This window comes from Bos indicus, chromosome 6, assembly GCF_029378745.1.
Source record: "Bos indicus isolate NIAB-ARS_2022 breed Sahiwal x Tharparkar chromosome 6, NIAB-ARS_B.indTharparkar_mat_pri_1.0, whole genome shotgun sequence".
In the NCBI taxonomy this organism is placed as follows: Eukaryota; Metazoa; Chordata; class Mammalia; order Artiodactyla; family Bovidae; genus Bos; species Bos indicus.
This window is the reverse complement of record NC_091765.1, coordinates 111345500-111361920: the sequence shown is the minus strand read 5'-3', so window position 1 is coordinate 111361920 and position 16421 is coordinate 111345500. Positions and strand designations below refer to the sequence as shown.

At 44.9% G+C, this 16421-nt stretch overlaps 1 protein-coding gene across 5 annotated transcripts in view; it reads right to left on the bottom strand.

Moving 5' to 3' along the window:
- Positions 1 to 16421, bottom strand: part of CC2D2A (coiled-coil and C2 domain containing 2A) — a 131325-nt gene that overhangs the window by 29153 nt on the left and 85751 nt on the right. For all 5 annotated transcript variants that reach the window (XM_070791823.1, XM_070791824.1, XM_070791826.1 and 2 more), the window contains 8 exons: positions 16045 to 16248; positions 13259 to 13351; positions 11063 to 11154; positions 7207 to 7374; positions 4249 to 4354; positions 3778 to 3887; positions 2756 to 2852; positions 1212 to 1310 (listed from right to left, as the gene is read on the bottom strand). In XM_070791823.1, coding sequence (XP_070647924.1) covers positions 1212 to 1310; positions 2756 to 2852; positions 3778 to 3887; positions 4249 to 4354; positions 7207 to 7374; positions 11063 to 11154; positions 13259 to 13351; positions 16045 to 16248 — 969 coding nt within the window. The remainder of the gene's footprint in view (positions 1 to 1211; positions 1311 to 2755; positions 2853 to 3777; positions 3888 to 4248; positions 4355 to 7206; positions 7375 to 11062; positions 11155 to 13258; positions 13352 to 16044; positions 16249 to 16421) is intronic.

Below are 16421 nucleotides of genomic sequence, written 5' to 3'. Positions count from 1 at the left end.
AGCAGTTTACTCTTTTATCGGGAAGAGCTTTGGAGGAACTACTTCTGAGTACCCTTCCTCGTGTGATGCCACATAACATGGGAAGTAGGATTTGCAAAATGATGTGCTCTTTAAATTCTATTTTTCATTTCAAATCTAGTCCAAGAGGAAAGTACTGTAGAGTATCTGGCAAGCATAAAACTGCGGCACCACCTACAGACAGTCCCTTTGGTCTAGGGAAGACTGCAATGCTAAATGATTCCTGATATTCCAACCAATTCAAGCCTCTCAGACTGGAGTTTTGTTCTGGGTCTTGCCCGAGGCTCTGACAGAGGCAGCGTTTGTTCCACGCGGCCATCACCTGTGGAATTACACTGTTTCCTCTGGAGCTGTGTGAGATTAGCATGACTTTGCCTCAAAGCTCCCTGTTGCTATGGATTTAATACTGGGGTGTTAATGCCATTTCAAAACCTTTAACTGTCCCAGATTAGAGTTGCTCTGCCATTCAAGAATTGTTAACCTGATGGATCCTCTTACACAAAATTGTTAAACTCTGAAGAACGGTACTTAGTTGAGCGAGTCAACCGATGTTCATTTCTGAAATAGTGAGGACTCTGGAAACATGAATGCACTTAATTAAAGGGGCCATCAGCTGGCCTGATTGTTTTCTTCAGGTTATTCTCAGGCATCTGTCCACCCGACTCCAGTCATTCTTGACATGTTTCTACTTTGTCCTACCTTCTTCACATCTATTTAAGTGTTAAAAAAAACTATCAGATTGGAAAAGCAGCACGTGAACTACTAATCGTCAGGAAGATAGGTGTTTTAGTAAGTCATGCAAATATGACAGATCAGTGGCTTTACACAGTGATATTTATCTTTCCAATAGTGGCCTTGCGTGTCGGTCCTCTCAGGGTTAAGGGTGCTCCTGCTCAGTCGCTGAATCGTATCCGACTGACTCTGGGGCCCCACAGACTGTAGCCCACCAGACTTCTCTGTCCATGGGATTTCCTAGGCAAGAATACTGGAGTGGGTTGCCATTTCCTCCTCCAGGGGATCTTCCCGACCCAGGGATCGAGCCCCCATCTCCTGCATTGGCAGGTGGATTCTTTACTACTAAGCCACCAAGGAAGCCCCAGTGTTAAGGGTATACCTCCACAAAGAAAGCTGTACCAGGAAAGCTGGATAGAGCAGTTCCCCACTGCCATGGAATTCTGACTTCAGACGCTTACCCTTGCTTGGAAATATATCGTGCTGAACGGAATTTTCACACACCCCAGCCAGTGTCTCTCAATACGAGTGTGGATTCCACTTCCTCTTTCACGGTCGTCCTAAAGGAGGGGTGGGAAGTCATAATTGTTTAACAACTCCAGACAGTCATTTAATAAGTAACTCGACAGCAGGAAAGCAGCAGGATTTTAGCTGAAAGCACAGTAGGTTTAGGTTAAACAGATATAAGTCACATTCTTGTTGAGACACTTAATAGTTATGTAAAAACCAGGAAAGTCATTTAACCTCTCTGGACCTCAGTTTCCTCATCAATAAATTGGGAGTTTAACGGTCTACTTTGGGGACTTCCCTGGTGGTTCAGTGGGTATGATTCTGCACTTCCAATACAGGGGGCCCAGGTTCAATCCCTGGTCAGGGGACTAGCTCCCACATGCCACAGCTAAGACCCAGTGTGGCCAACTGAATAAATTAATATTTTAAAAAAGAAAAAACAAAACAACAAGAAAAATGATAATCTATTTCATGGGTTATTTTAGAATTAAGACAGTGTGCTTAGAAAGAGCTAAGGCAATGTGCTAATAAAGAATTAGCACAATTCCTGGATCATAGCAGACACTCAGATTGAAAACAAAAGGGCTGGTTCTCAGGCTTCCCTGGTGGCGCAGTGGTTAAGAACCTGCCTGCCAGTGCAGGAGACATGGGTTTGATCTCTGGTCCTGGAAGATCCCGCATGCCTTGGCGCAACTAAGCCCACGCGCCCTGGAGCCGGTGAACAGAAACAAGAGAAGCCACGGCAGTAAGACCTCGCACTGCAGCTAGAGAAAGCCCTCAGAGAAGCAAAGACCCAGCCCAGCCAAAGATAAATAAATAAAATTATTGTTTTAAAAAAGCTGTTTCTCTTCCTCCCTCCTCCCGTTCCTCATTCATACATGTCAGGTTTCAAACATCCCGAATTTGGGGACCTATGGTACTGAGGGCAGGCTGCCCCCAGACCTGCCAAAGTGGCAGATTGGTTATTTTGAATTCAAGTTATTTGAAAAACAGCTGGTGCAAGAACACCCAGACCCTCCTTTGTCTCCAGTCTCCAGAAAGCAGGAAATAACCCACCCCCCCCCCAACCCCAACCCGAGGAAAGGTACCTTCCCTGCATCTTGCGTAGAGAGACACCTTTTCACCAGAGAGGGACTCCAAGGCCGGGGAGGCTGCATAAATGCACCTTGTTAGCCTTTACTAATTTACCACATTGAATCCAAACGTCCTTATCTCGTCAACTCCTCACATCTTTATCATTTCTTTGTCTAAAAAGTATAAAAGCTATCTGCCTTGGTCACTTCCTAGATACTGATATATGAGACTTCTGTATGCACAAAATTAAAAGTTGGTTTCCTTCCCCCCTGTTAATCTATCTTGTGTCAGCTTAATTATCAGACCAGCTAACAGACCCCACAAGAATAAGGGGAAAATTTCTCCTCCCTGACAGGCCTTACACGGCGGGTAGAGGATATGAAAACAAGTACAGACATCTTCCTCAAAAACGTGAGCTCACCTCCAAGACGTCATACAGCACTTCATCGAAGATGTTGATGAACACGTCGTCTTTCACTGACTGCAGGCTGGCGGCGCTGTAATCCCCGTTGGGGGCCCTGCAGATGCGCACCACGATCAGAGAACACGAAAGAAGCAAAAGAGAAATAGTGAGCACTCCAATGTCCAAACAGGAATATGAGCAAAGAAATGAGGACTAACGGCAGTTCTTTCAGTTAAAGGGTTTCTCCAGCACGGGGATCCTACAGTGTGGTTTGTTGTTTCATCTCTAAGTCCTGTCCGACTCTTTGTGACCTCATGGACTGCAGCCTGCCTGGCTCCTCTGTCCATGTGGTTTCCCAGGCAAGAATGCTGGAGTGGGTTGCCAATTCCTCCTCCAGGGCATCTTCCCCACCCGGGGATTGAAGCCGTGTCTCCTGCATTGGCTGGCGAGTTCTTTACCACTGAGCCAACAGGGAAGCCCAGTCACTTTTCCTGCCAATTAACCAAGGCCGAGCTGAGGTTCATCTGCTACATCAGCTGCTCTGAGTTTTGCCAGGCCTGGCCAGAGCAGCCCTCTCCATGGCATGGCTCCAAACCGGGCCACTGCATCTGCTTGGTTGAGCGTTGGCCTTGAACTTTGCTCATTCTTTTTTGCTTATACTGTGTAGAAAAGTGGTATCTATTTCTCTCTCTCTCTTTCTTTTTGTTTTCTCCTGTTTGTCTTCTGACTTAACTAGTTCTGTTTCCAAGGTGGCTCAGTTGGTAAAGAAACAACCCAAAATGCAGGAGACCACCTGCAATGAAGGAGATTTGGGTTTGAAATTACTTAAGGCTCCCAGAGCTGGGGAGATAGGGAAGAAAAAAAAAATCAGTGTAGGGCCTATGGGGTCAAGGGAGTGGAAAGCTTGGGCTCTGAGGAACCAGAGCCTGGAGTTGAGTGGGGTATCCTAACAATGAACCCACATTTCAAAAGCTGGACATTTCCCATTTTTTTTCCCCCCTTGATTGGAACCACTTGTGATATGAGAAAAATATGCCTACCTAAATGGAAGTTCAAGTTCTTCATTCCAGCTGGGATTTGGTCCTTCTGCTGTAGTGGTATGGCAGATTGTTCGCTGAAATGAAACTTCTACAAAAGGACGTACTAAAACCTTTAAAAAAAAAAAAAAAAGAACATGTACAGTTTCTGTTTAGCTAGATTTTTTGTTATTGGTTTGTTTCAGTTTAGGATTGAAACCCTTTTCAGCTCACTAAATCCCGAGCAGAAACTGCAAGTTTGGAAGTTTATGCATATACTTTTAATAAATTTCTATACTATTTTTTTTTAATCAAGAGAAAACAGTCTGTAACAGTTAGTAGAATTATTTTGTTCTGAGCAGAGGAAAAACATGATTCTAAATAGTATATTTCCAAAGAAAATGAGACATAAAATGAATTATGAACTTTCTAGGCAATTCTTAAAAACATAAGGGGCAAGATTCTAACCAGAGAGCCAGCACTTGGGTATCTCACCTGGCCGAGGGGGTAGTCGGCGCTGTGGGCTGGGCTGTGTGTTGTCGGGGAAGCAGCGTGCTTTTCAGTGAAGGTCCTTGAAGATCTTGATGTCTGGTGGAATTTACTAGGAGGGAAAAATGAACAGAAGAAATAAATGACAGGGAAAGTCTAATTATGTTACTGAGCAGATGGTTTCTCCAAAGATGTTTGGTGCTGATAGTTATCCTGGCAGACATTCTTGCAAAGCTTGTTGACGCTTTAGAAGTCTTTTCATATGCTCTGGTCCTCCCTACTCACCTAGTGACTACCAGAACCTTTCCAACGTCCTTCCTTAGGTCTGCATGTCTGGCTGGAATAGAAGAAGAGACCTTTTCTCTCTACGGTCTCGTGGGTGCCTTTCCCCCATAATTGAGAGCATCAATCCCTTTCAGGTAGCAGAATCCTGAGCCTCCTAACCAGCCTGCCCTGCCTCCATCCAATTCAGGTCCTCTTTCTCTGTATGTTTTTTGAAACTTCATACTCCAGGAAGCTTGAGCTACACATTCCAGGTAAGATCTCTCTCTCTGGGCCTGCCAGGCATCACTGGCAAAAGGTGGTCAGTGATTCCTAGCTCGAGTTAGGATCTACGAGTCTTGTCCTCTTTCCCTTTTGAACTGCCATTCATAAAGGAAGAAATGAAGGTCATGTCCAGAGATCCTCTCCCAGACGCCTTCCCCCTCATCCCAACAACCCACTTGCATATTTGTTTTGAATTTTCTGGTGTATCTAGTATTTCACATTCAGTGGCAAAGTACACCTTGTCTCTTTCCACCAGACTGTCTTACCTTTTCACAGAAAGGGTTTCAGACAAACTACGAGACAAGGAAAGTGGAACATTTAACTCAACAGCTACCAGAGAAAACCTTTTTCCTGTTTGGAACACTGTCAATTGCATTATTACACAAACATCTGTTTAGTACCTCCTGTACTTTAGCAATCTGTTAGACTCTGGGGCTGCAAAGGCCAATAAGATACACTTTAGCTTAGACTAGATAAACAAAGAGTCATAATATAGTGGGGCATGTGTTAGACTGGAGGGCATGGGATGTAAGAGAGCAGAGAGAGTACTGAAAATCCTATTTAGTTTAGTTTTAAGGGGAGAGGGCTAAGATTTGGGTGGATTTAGTGCAAGAATTGGTATCTGAGCTGACTTGATGAGTCTACACTAAATGTAAAACAATAGGATCAATTATGCTTCTTTGTAATGATTTGAATGAAATCGTTTAAATCTTAAAAAACTTAACAGAAATAAAAAATAATACCTATTGCCTATTCATTAAAAAATAACAAAAACAGCTTTTCACCCCACAGTTGAGCTTTAATGCGATCAAGATGAAAAGGCTGGGATGTGGCTTGGGGAAGCGATGCTATGGCACAGATTCAAGAGCTTAGACAGACATTCACAAAACAAAATGTGACCAAACTCTGGGAATAGTTGGTGATGATCGGATGTTCTGTGATGGGTAGATGAGTTAGAAGAAAAAAAGGAGGGCAAAATAATAGGGGGGGGGGTGGGAGTGGATAGATCATTTAAAAGGAAGAACCTAGGGAGGAAAGAGGCCCAGGCTAGAACAGAGGACTTCTGTAATCAGACGGCTGGAGGCCCTTGGGCAAGCCACGACAAGCTCTTCACTTCCATTTGCCCTTTTGTAAAATGGAGACAGTAATAGTAGTGAGAAGTAAGTGAAATCATAGATACGGAAGTGCCTGGGGTAGTGCCTAGAACACTGTGAATGTACCGTAAGGTATAGCCTCCCTCATCACACTGGTAAGGCCACCAGCAAAGAGGAGTAATTCTTGTTCCTTCTGTCTCTGTTCTCCAAGGGGCTAAGAAATTTAAGCTCACCTTACTTATAGTTGGGTTTCCCTGGTGGCTCAGACAGTAAAAGAATCTGCCTGCAATGCAGGTGACCCGGGTTTGATCCCTGGGTCAGGAAGATCCCCTGGAGAAGGGAATGGCAACCCACCCCAGTATTCTAGCCTGGAGAATCCCATGGACAGAGGAGCCTGGTGGGCTACAGCCCATGGGGTCACAGACTCAGACACAATGAATCGATTAACACTTCCTTATGGCTGAGGAGTCCCCATTGCCCCAGTGTATGAAATACAGTGGGTGTAATTCCTTTCTCTGGGCAGATAAAAAAGAAGCCACAGTTTTGTGCTCACAGCACATGTTTCGGAGTCTAGAATATGCACCTTTGGGGTATCTTCCCAGCTCTCCCCCACTTCTCTGAGGACTGTCCCCCGTCTTCAGGGCTGGTCCCTGTGAACCCGCCCCTGACTGTAGGTAACTAGATGTGGCTCAGCACCCGACCTGGGCTAGGACCTTTTGGGGAGCTGATGACTGGGGGTGGAACCATCGAGGATGAATCACTTCCATCACACAAAGAGTGAAGCAAATTCACACGGAAGCAAGAGAGACAAAGGGCCTTTGAAGATGCCAGCTTAATCTTAGGTCTCCCTCGTGGTTCCACCACATCAGCTGTCCTCTTGTTCCGTGAGATATAGCCAACAAAGCCCCTCTTTACCCTAAATCGACTGATTTGGTTCTGTTGTGCTGTGCTGTGCACAGTTGCTCAGTCATGTCTGACTCTCTGTAGTCCCATGGACTGTAGCCCACCAGGCTCCTCTGTCCATGGGATTCTCTAGGCAAGAAGACAGGAGTGGGTTGCCATGACCTCTCCAGGGGACATTCCAGAGCCAGGAATCAAACCCGCGTCTCTTGCATTGGCAGGCAGGTTCTTTACCTCTAGTGCCACCTTGGTTCTGTTACTTGGAACTAATGGGGCCCTGACATCATCAAGAACACCCACCCTCACCCCCATCCCTCCCCTCAGCCCCCACAGAGCAACAACTCTGTTGATGATGAGAGTGAACACACTGTGAAGAGGTGGGGTCCTGCAGCTCCCACCCCAGGCCGGCTTGGAGGGCTCTCACCTTGCCGTCGGCTTCCTCACCGGAATGTCGTAAGCCCGGATGATGTTCACCAGCAGCTTTATGTCTCCGTCGGACAGGTTTTGGGCTGTCACCTTCTTCCGGCCTTTTCTCCTCGGCCTCAGTGGTCGCTTTTGCTCTGCCAGCTTGAAAAGGCTCAGGCCCAAAATGCTAATGATTACAGAACAGAGTTAGGACTCTAGGGGAAAGAAAGACTGGGGAAGTTCACGAGACACCTTCCCACACTCTGCCCCAAGGTCCCTCATGGGCCCCCGAAAAACTCTTTGTCTCTTTGAGGAGGGGTGGGAATTGTCAAAAGATTCTCCCAAGATGGGGGAGATCTACTGCGTAGATGATGAACGTATATTTTAGCAGCTTCTGATCCGAGGCAGATAACTCAGGTTCTGGGCCCCGCCCTGCACCTCCTGCTTGCCCTCTGCCTTGTTCATCCCGCAGCCCCTCAAACGTGGCCTGAGCTTGCCAACTGTCCACTTTTGCTCCTGCCAATCCTGCAACACCCAATGCTTCCTTCCACCTTCCTCGTTGACCCTCTTCACCTCAGTTCTACCGCTTTTCAGGGCCAGTATTTCCAGGCCAGTGCATCCTGCTCACCTTGGGCAAATCATTTCACCTCTTGCTGTCTCTGTTTCATCATCTGTAAAATGGAATATTAATACCTACCTCTTGGGGTTATTGAGAGGACTAAGCGAGGCACGTACACAGAGCCCCTGGGTACGGGTCTAGCATTAGCAGATGCCCTAACACAGTGACTGTTGGGATGATGACAGTGGTCACGATGCCACGGTGATTCTGCTGGAGAAAGGAGGGGATGGAGATAGGAGGAAGGCAGGGGAGGGGGGCCAGGGGGATCTCTCTACCTCTCTATGTCTCTGCCTGTCACTGAGATGACACCCATGAACACTTCCTGGAAGGTGAAAGCAACACAATCTATGAATGAGAAGGGCCAGGGAACAGCGAGTTTAATTCTGCCCCAGAGACTAAAGAGAGCACAGTGGACACTTCGTATCGGGAAGCTGATGTGAATGGCTAAGCCCGACAGCCACAGAGCAATGCCAGCTGGGCAGAGCTGGCCTCAGGCTGGCAACGCTCACGCGGCTCTTCTCTGTGAGTACGGAAGAGCTGGCTGGACTGGAGCCCTCCTTCCAAGAGGCACGTGCCAGCCCAGGGAGATGACTCCCAAGGGACTCCCAGGGCCCGTGGTTCCGTGAGCCCCCCAGGGCCTTCTAAGGGAGCACAGAGGAGCTCCCGTTTACCAGCACCGCTACGGTTCAAGCAGAGTGTGAGGGGCCTTACGTATACTCTTTCTAATCCTTACAAGGGTGTTACCCCATTTTTCATATGAAGAAACTGGAGGCTCTGAGAGGTGATAGAATTTGCTGGAGGCTCCTAAATAGAAGGAGAGGGAGCTGAGGTTCAAGCTCAGATCACCCTGACTTGACAGCCCAACTTTTTCTTTGAATATCTGCACATATCTTTTCATTAACTCATTTGGGACAAGAATAAGTGCATTATATAACAATGTGATGTAAAATTTGTGAAAAAATAACTATCTTTCCCAAAACCAAGAGTGTGAGGAGAGTGACACTATTTTACATTTTTGCAAATGTCTTTTTTGGTTTTACCGTACATTTTAATTTTAGAATTTTAGTGAGATACAGTTGATATATAACACTGTATAAGTTCAAGGTATACAGTAGATGTGTTTGATACATTAACACATGGCATTATGGTTACCACCGTAGGCAGCATTAGCCAACACCTCTATCTATCACTTTAAGTAATTATTGTTTTTTTTTGTGTGTGTGTGTGGTGTGAACAATTAATATACAGTCTCTTAGCACCCTTGAAGTTTATATTGTTGACGATAATCACTATGCTGTACATTAGATCTCCAGGACTTATTTATCTACTGGTTGCAGGCTTATACCCTTCTACCCTTAAATATCCCCCCAATCCCCCTGCCCCTAGCCCTGTGTGACCAACAGTCTAGTCTCTGTTCTTATTAGTTTGGCTCTTTTAGATTCCACATATGTGAGAATCCCAGAGATCTTCTCTTTCTCTGACTCATCCTATTTAACAGAATGCCCTCAAAAGTCCATCCACACTGACACAAATTATAGCCCATCTTTTTAATCACTCTGCCAGGATGCCTGCCTAACCCAGACTTGGGAACCTCAGAGAAAAACCTTTGCCAGGAGGTTGTAACAAAGCACATCGCTTCTTTCCTCAATACTTGCTCCCTCCCCGAGGAATATCTCCTGTCACAAGACTTAGCTGTCCCCATAGTCAGCATGAGAACATCATGGTGGCTGGAACCATTATATACAGAAATATCTTAATCTAAAGCCAAGAACAAACCAAAATGAAAAGAAGAAAGAACATACCCTGAGCCTTCAGAACTTAATGCAGAAAAGTAAAGCAGAAAAAAGAAAAAGAAAGAAAAGAAATGGAAAACAGCATGAAAAATCATCATCTAAAGTGTAATTTTCATGATTGAAAAAGAAAACAGTCAATGATTGGACTGTGGGCCTGGAATGGAGAGGACTTCCCTGGTGGCTCAGATGGTAAAGTGTCTGCCTACAATGCGGGAGACCTGGGTTCAATCCCTGGGTCGGGAAGATCTCCTGGAGAAGGAAATGGCAACCCACTCCAGTATTCTTGCCTGGAAAATCCCATGGACGGTGGAACCTGGTAGGCTATAGTCCATGGGGTTGCAAAGAGTCGGATATGACTGAGCAACTTCACTTTCACTTTGCATGAATTTTCTGTGGGCACAGCCTCCCTTCTGTATGAGGATGGAGGCAAAGCCAGGAAAAGGGGCTCCCATGGATTGCACCAGTTTTTTGTCTCCTTGCCAGCTGGGTGGCAGAGAGGAAGTCCATGCGTAGGAAATAACCTTTTCAGGAGACCATCTGTTGTGTCCAATAACTTTGCGACATATGTCCAAAGACTTTTTGTGAGTTTGCACAAAAACTCTTTGCAACCCTGTGGATTATACACTCCATAGAATTCTCCAGGCCAGAATACTGGAGTGGGTAGCCTTTCCCTTCTCCAGGGGATCTTCCCAACCCAGGGATCAAACCCAGGTCTCCGACATTTCAGGCAGATTCTTTACCAGCTGAGCCACCAGGGAAGCCCTTTCAGGAGACCAGGAGATTTAACCACAGGAAGGGTCATGAAGTCAATGGACTGTGCAAGCCCACCAATATAGAAAGTTCTCTTTCATTTTTCATGCATCCGCCTCGACTTGAGACCATTTGAGAATTATTTTAAATGACAGGGAGACGATTTAGCAAACACATAGAGTCAATTCCCAACTTCTATGAAAATATCCATTTTCCCCTGCTGCCCACCTGTTACCAAACACAGGGCAGCTCTGTGCCTCCCAGCAGCAGTGCTGGAACCAGGCCTCTCCCTGACACTCAGAATCTCAGCGGGATAATTCTCGACCACCCCACTGCCCTGTGACGGGGGAGTGAGGGAGACCTTGGCCCAGGGAGGTGATGAAGGCAGGAGGACGATGTGCTGGAAAGGATGCTGTCACATTTCACGTGACTGGAATGAGAAGATAGCCAAGGCTGGGGAAGTGCCCTTGGGGGTGGTGGGAGGTGAGATGGGGTCCACTGGAATGTGATGGAGAGGGTCTCGTGATACTCGTGCTAACAGAATCCCCCCCAAAATGTGACATCAGGCGTTCATCAGGCTTTACCAGTTTCCAGTACTGTTAGGGGGCCAAATGCATACCATACCCTGATAGAAATCTTACATTCACAGGGAATATTTAATATAATACAATACAAATAATTTTTACAAGAAATAACAAGATTTTTTTTTTTACCTGATATTGGGAACTTCTTCTTCTACTACCAAATCCGAAAGAAGAAAATGGTGTTTCGCAATGAGGAAACGATTTATCACTGATTCTCTAACCTGAGGGAGAGAAAGACTTATTTAAATGTTCTTGTTTGCTGACCTGCATCATTCTCTGCTCGAAAGTCACTGCGGTGTGGTGGCACTTTCACAATCCATCACAGCTCTGACCCCTTCCTACAGTAAATCAACCAACTTTCCTTGCTAATGTAAGCTCCCTAAGGCAGGAGCGTTCTATTTTGTTCACTGCTATATTCTCAGGATCTGGACAAATTCCTGGCAGAAAATTTAGCTGAATGAATGAATGACTCTTTGGAAAAGACCCTGATGCTGGGAAAGACTGAAGGCAGAAGGAGAAGAGGGTGACAGAGGATGAGATAGTTGGATGGCATCACCGATTCAACGGACAGGAACTTGGGCAAACTCCGGGAGACGGTGAGGGACAGGAAGGCCTGGCGTGCTGCAGTCCATGGTATCGGAAAAAGTCAGACACAACGTGGCAACTGAACAACAACAAAAATGAATGAAAAACTACAGAAAACAGGACCTGTCTTGAAACACACGAGGACTTCCCTGGCGGCTCAGATGGTTAAGAATCTGCCTGCAGTGCAGGAGACCTGGGTTTGACCCCTGGGTCGGGAAGACCCCCTGAAGAAGGGAATGGATATTCACTCCGGTATTCTTGCCTGGAAAGTACCATAGACAGAGGAGCCTGGCGGGCTACAGTCCACGGGGTCACAAAGAGTCGGACACAACTGAGGGACTAAAGCTTTCACCTTTGGCTTCCCTGGTGCGCCAAACTGTAAAGAATCTGCCTGCAATGCAGGAGGCCTGGGTTTCACCCCCGGGTCAGGAAGATCCCCTGGAGAGTGGAATGGCTACCCATTCCAATATTCTTGCCTGGAGAATTCCACGGACAGAGGAACTTGGCGGGCTCGAGTTCATGGGGTCACAATGAGTTGGACACAACTGAGTGACTAACACACTTCGAAGCACACACACTTCAGAACTGATTAAGTTCTTCCCCTATTCAGAGTGATTTAGTTCCTAATTATTTTTTAAATGGAGGCGCTCTTAAATGTCATACATTATTTTTTTATACAAAACCTAAAGGGTAGATTAACTGGCTGGGGAAAATGTACTGTAGTTATTGTAGCACTTCTTACAAGTTAAATTAATTAAAGGAAGGACAAAAGAATACTTTCATTTTCTAGTGCAGAAGGGCAGTGAGTATGTGGTTTATAAAACTTTTTTATTACCAAGGTAGTAAGATGCACACATTCATATGGTAATTCTATATTTAGTTAGTCTTCCAAGGCAATAGAAATAAAAACAAAAGTAAGCAAATGGGATCGAATCAAATTTGGAAGTTTTTGCACAGCAAACATTCAAATATTTTTTTAAAAAATCATGATTTAGAAAGTAAGTGCCTTGTAATCATACCCCTCAAGATAACCACTGATGATAAACTGAGACCAATCTTAGAGGTTTCAGTGTTTCCTCACTGAATACATTCCCTTTGGTGCCTGAGCTAGTTCAAACTGGACTTTTTATCACTTACAATCATGAATCCAAGCTAATACAAAGGAGAACCAAGTAACTATGTTACAAAGATGAAGATAGTTGCTAATCAATTTTATATCTGTAAGAATGAGGAGGGCTTCCCTGGTGGCTCAGTGGTAAAGAACCCACCTGCCAATGCAGATGTGGGTTTGATCCCTGGTTGGGAAGATCCCTTGGAGAAGGAAATGGCAACCCACTCCAGTATTCTTGCCTGAACAATCCCATGGACAGAGGATCCTGGCAAGCCATAAAGGATTGCAGACTACTATAGGATAAGTGACTTTATGTCTAGTCTTAAAAGGAAGAGAGAGGTTATTCATGTTGCCATTGTGACCCTAGAATTTTTCAGTTTAGAATATTCTTTGAGGGACTCCCTAACAAGGAAATGGCAACCCACTCCAGTTATTCTTGCCTGGGAAATCCCACGGACAGAGGAGCCTGGTGGGCTACAGTCTATAGTGTTGTAATAGAGTCGAACAACAGCAACAACGATCATGAGAAAATAAGCCAACAAGGGTTGAGGATAAAGACCCCCCTTCTCCAACATCAGGATGCTGCCTGTTTGTCCCCTACGAGGACTGTTTGAAATGATTTTCCTTACCTGCTGGAGGTACTTTGCTACTGTGGCCCTGTGGGTGTCTATGTGGTCCTTGGTTTCGATCACATTTCTGTCTCGTAACCGTTTCTCATAGTCCTAAAATTAAAAGGAAACAATACTTCTATGATTTTAAAATACTGGTACTCTCATGCCTTTTTTGAAATTGGGCTTTCCTGGTAGCTCAGACAGTAAAGAATCTGTCTACAGTGCAGGAGACCAGGGTTCAATTCCTAGGTCGGGAAGATCCCCTGGAGAAAGGCATGGCAACCCACTCCAGTATTCTTGCCTGGAAAATTCCATGGCAGCTACAGTCCAGATTAGAGAATTATTCGTCATGTGTAGTTTAAGTCACAAATTGTGGTTCTAAATCTTCCTTCTACTTCCCTCTGAACTTCAGGTTCAGAGTTGATCTTTGATGCAGCATCCAGGATTTGGAAACAGTTGATTGAACTGCTTTACAAGTAGTTACAAGTTACAATGCTTTTTAAAAGTTTTGTTTAAAAATTAGAGTATAATTGCTTTGCAGTTTGTGTTGGTTTCTGCTGTACAACAATGTGAATCAGCTATATGTATGCATATATTCCCTCCCTTTTGAGCGTTCCCCCCACTCAGGATCTCATCCTTCCAGGTCATCACAGAGCATCAAACTGAGTTTCCTGTTCTTTGTAGCAGCTTCCCATTAGCTATCTACGCTCTCAATTCACCCCTCTGTGTCCGGAGTCCATTCTCTAGGTCTGCATCTCTATTCCTGCCCTGCAAGTAGGTTGTCAGTACCATTTTTCTAAATTCCTTGTGTAATACATGATATTTGTTTTTTACAAGTTACAGGGTTCACGCAGAAAGAAATTGAGGCCATAGAGAGAATCAAGTCACTGTAGATCAAGATACTAAGCTCACCTAAATGGCTTAGCCAAGTTCAGTTCAGTTCAGTTCAGTTGCTCAGTCATGTCTGACTCTTTATTTTTGTCTATTTCAAGTAAAGCAATTACAAAAAGAGCACCTAACATCTTAGTTGTTAGTAACTGGTTGCAGTTGACCTGGGTCACCTACTTGGAGGAGAGTAGTGGGTGCTTTTGGCTTTCTTTTCCTAGGCAGCTGTACTTTCCTCTTTTTCTATCAAGAAAATTCCATGTGGGCCCCAGGAAGCTGCCATGATCTCCTTCAGTCCTTCTCTAGCTCTTCTTAAGAGCTGTCTTCAAGATGGTTTTCTTTTTTAAAAAAATATTTATTTACTATTTGGCTGCATAAAAATATTTATTTATTATCAGGTCTTAGTTGCAAAACATGGAGTCTTTGTTGTGGCATGTGAGATCTCAGTTCCCCGACCAGGGATCAAACCCTCATCCCCTGCCTTGCAAAGGAGATTCTTATCCACTGGACACCAGGGAAGACCCTGTCCCCAAGATTGTTAGACTTGGGACAAGAGGACACACCTCTCCCTCCTGGCTGAGGCTCCTAGGTATGAACTTGGGTGATACTGGTGGCCAAATGATCAAGCAGAGAAATCTGTCTGAAATGGGGGAAAATGAGGCCACCATACCACGTGAAGCCCCCACAGGAAGGAGAAGGAGCCTGGCACTCCTTGGGTGGCTCTGAGGGGCAGACGAGCTCCTGTCATTCAGATGTCTTAGACGCTTAACTTGATTTTGTGATTCCGTCATCTCATAAATTCCCCCGGTACAGGAGCTGGTTCAAATTGGGTTTTCATCACTTATAATCACAAGTCCAAACTGATAACAAAGAAGAACCAAGTAACCAAAAACATCTCTCCAAGAATAATTTCTGCATGAAAAATCATACTGCTTTTGATGAAAGACCTAAATGTAAGGCCACACTCTATAAAACTCTTAGAGAAAAATGTAAAGCAGAATATTCTTTGATATAAATTGCAGCAATATCTTTTGGGATCCACCTCCTAGAGTAATGGCAGTGAAAACAAACAAACAAAAGAAGTCATACTGATATTAATTTCTAGTGGCTATTTCTTTACCTCATCAAACATAAACTTGTCCAGCTTTCCCTGGCCCGCCCCCCCCCCCCCCACAGGCCTGTTCCCTGTAACTCCTCAAAGGCTCCCTGCCCCACTCCAACCTCCCCCAAGGCTTTCTGTCTCCAGCTGCCTGCAGCATCCTGACCAGACCTGTTCCCCACTTCCTACCCCTTCACCCAGGCTGTTCAGATCCTACCCATCTATCTTCCAAGCAGCGCTTACCGCTGTGCTTTGTGCTTAGTAAATACTTACTGGGTTAAAATGGCATTGAGGGACCTCCCTGGTGGTCCAGTGGTTAAGAATTGGCCTTGCAACGAAGGTGACGTGGGTTTGAACCCTGGTCGGGAAACTAAGATCCCACATGTGAGCCACTAAGCCCGCAAGCCACAACTAGAGAGTCTGTGCAGTGCAAGCAAAGATACCTCGTGATGCAACGAAGATCCTGCGGGCCGCAACGAGACCGATGCAGCCATTTAAGTAAATAAATTAATTTGAAAAAAAAGGGCATCGAATTCCTGACTAAGCCAGGCAGGACTGTTTGCCACACTAACACTGAAGAGATTCTTCAGCCCTATGACACTAATTTTTCCTAGTTTAGATGTCATTAGACAGAGACAAAGAGATGATTTAAACATTGGATTCAAGAAAAATAATGAAAAGGCTATGTAAAGTGCAATAAAGAAGAAACCAATATTGCTACTGAGAACACCACAAGGACACCTACATATATATAATAGTATACAAAATGGAACAGTAAATATTTCATTATTTTATTAACCCCTCTAAGGCAATCTCTTACCTGAAATACTTTTTCCATAATTTCTCGGTCATACAGTGGAATTTGCTTATAATGTCGGAACTCTGGCACCTCCTGGCTTCTAAGAAGCAGCAGCCTGAATCGTTTAGATCTATTTAATTCCTCATCCGAAACAAAGTTAAATTCCTGTTGTAGCTGTTCGAGTCGGAAGAAATCAGGGATGTAGGATTCACCACTGGTAGCAACCTATAAAAACCAGGAAATACAAAGCTCTAGGTGACAGGCAGATTTCACCCAAGGAAACTTGGCACTGAGCTTCTTGGGAATGATGTTGAATGTTGAACAGTTTTGGATATACTTGAAACATCCACTATTTCATTTGAAGAGAAAACACAGTCAAATATAATGGCAATGAGGGA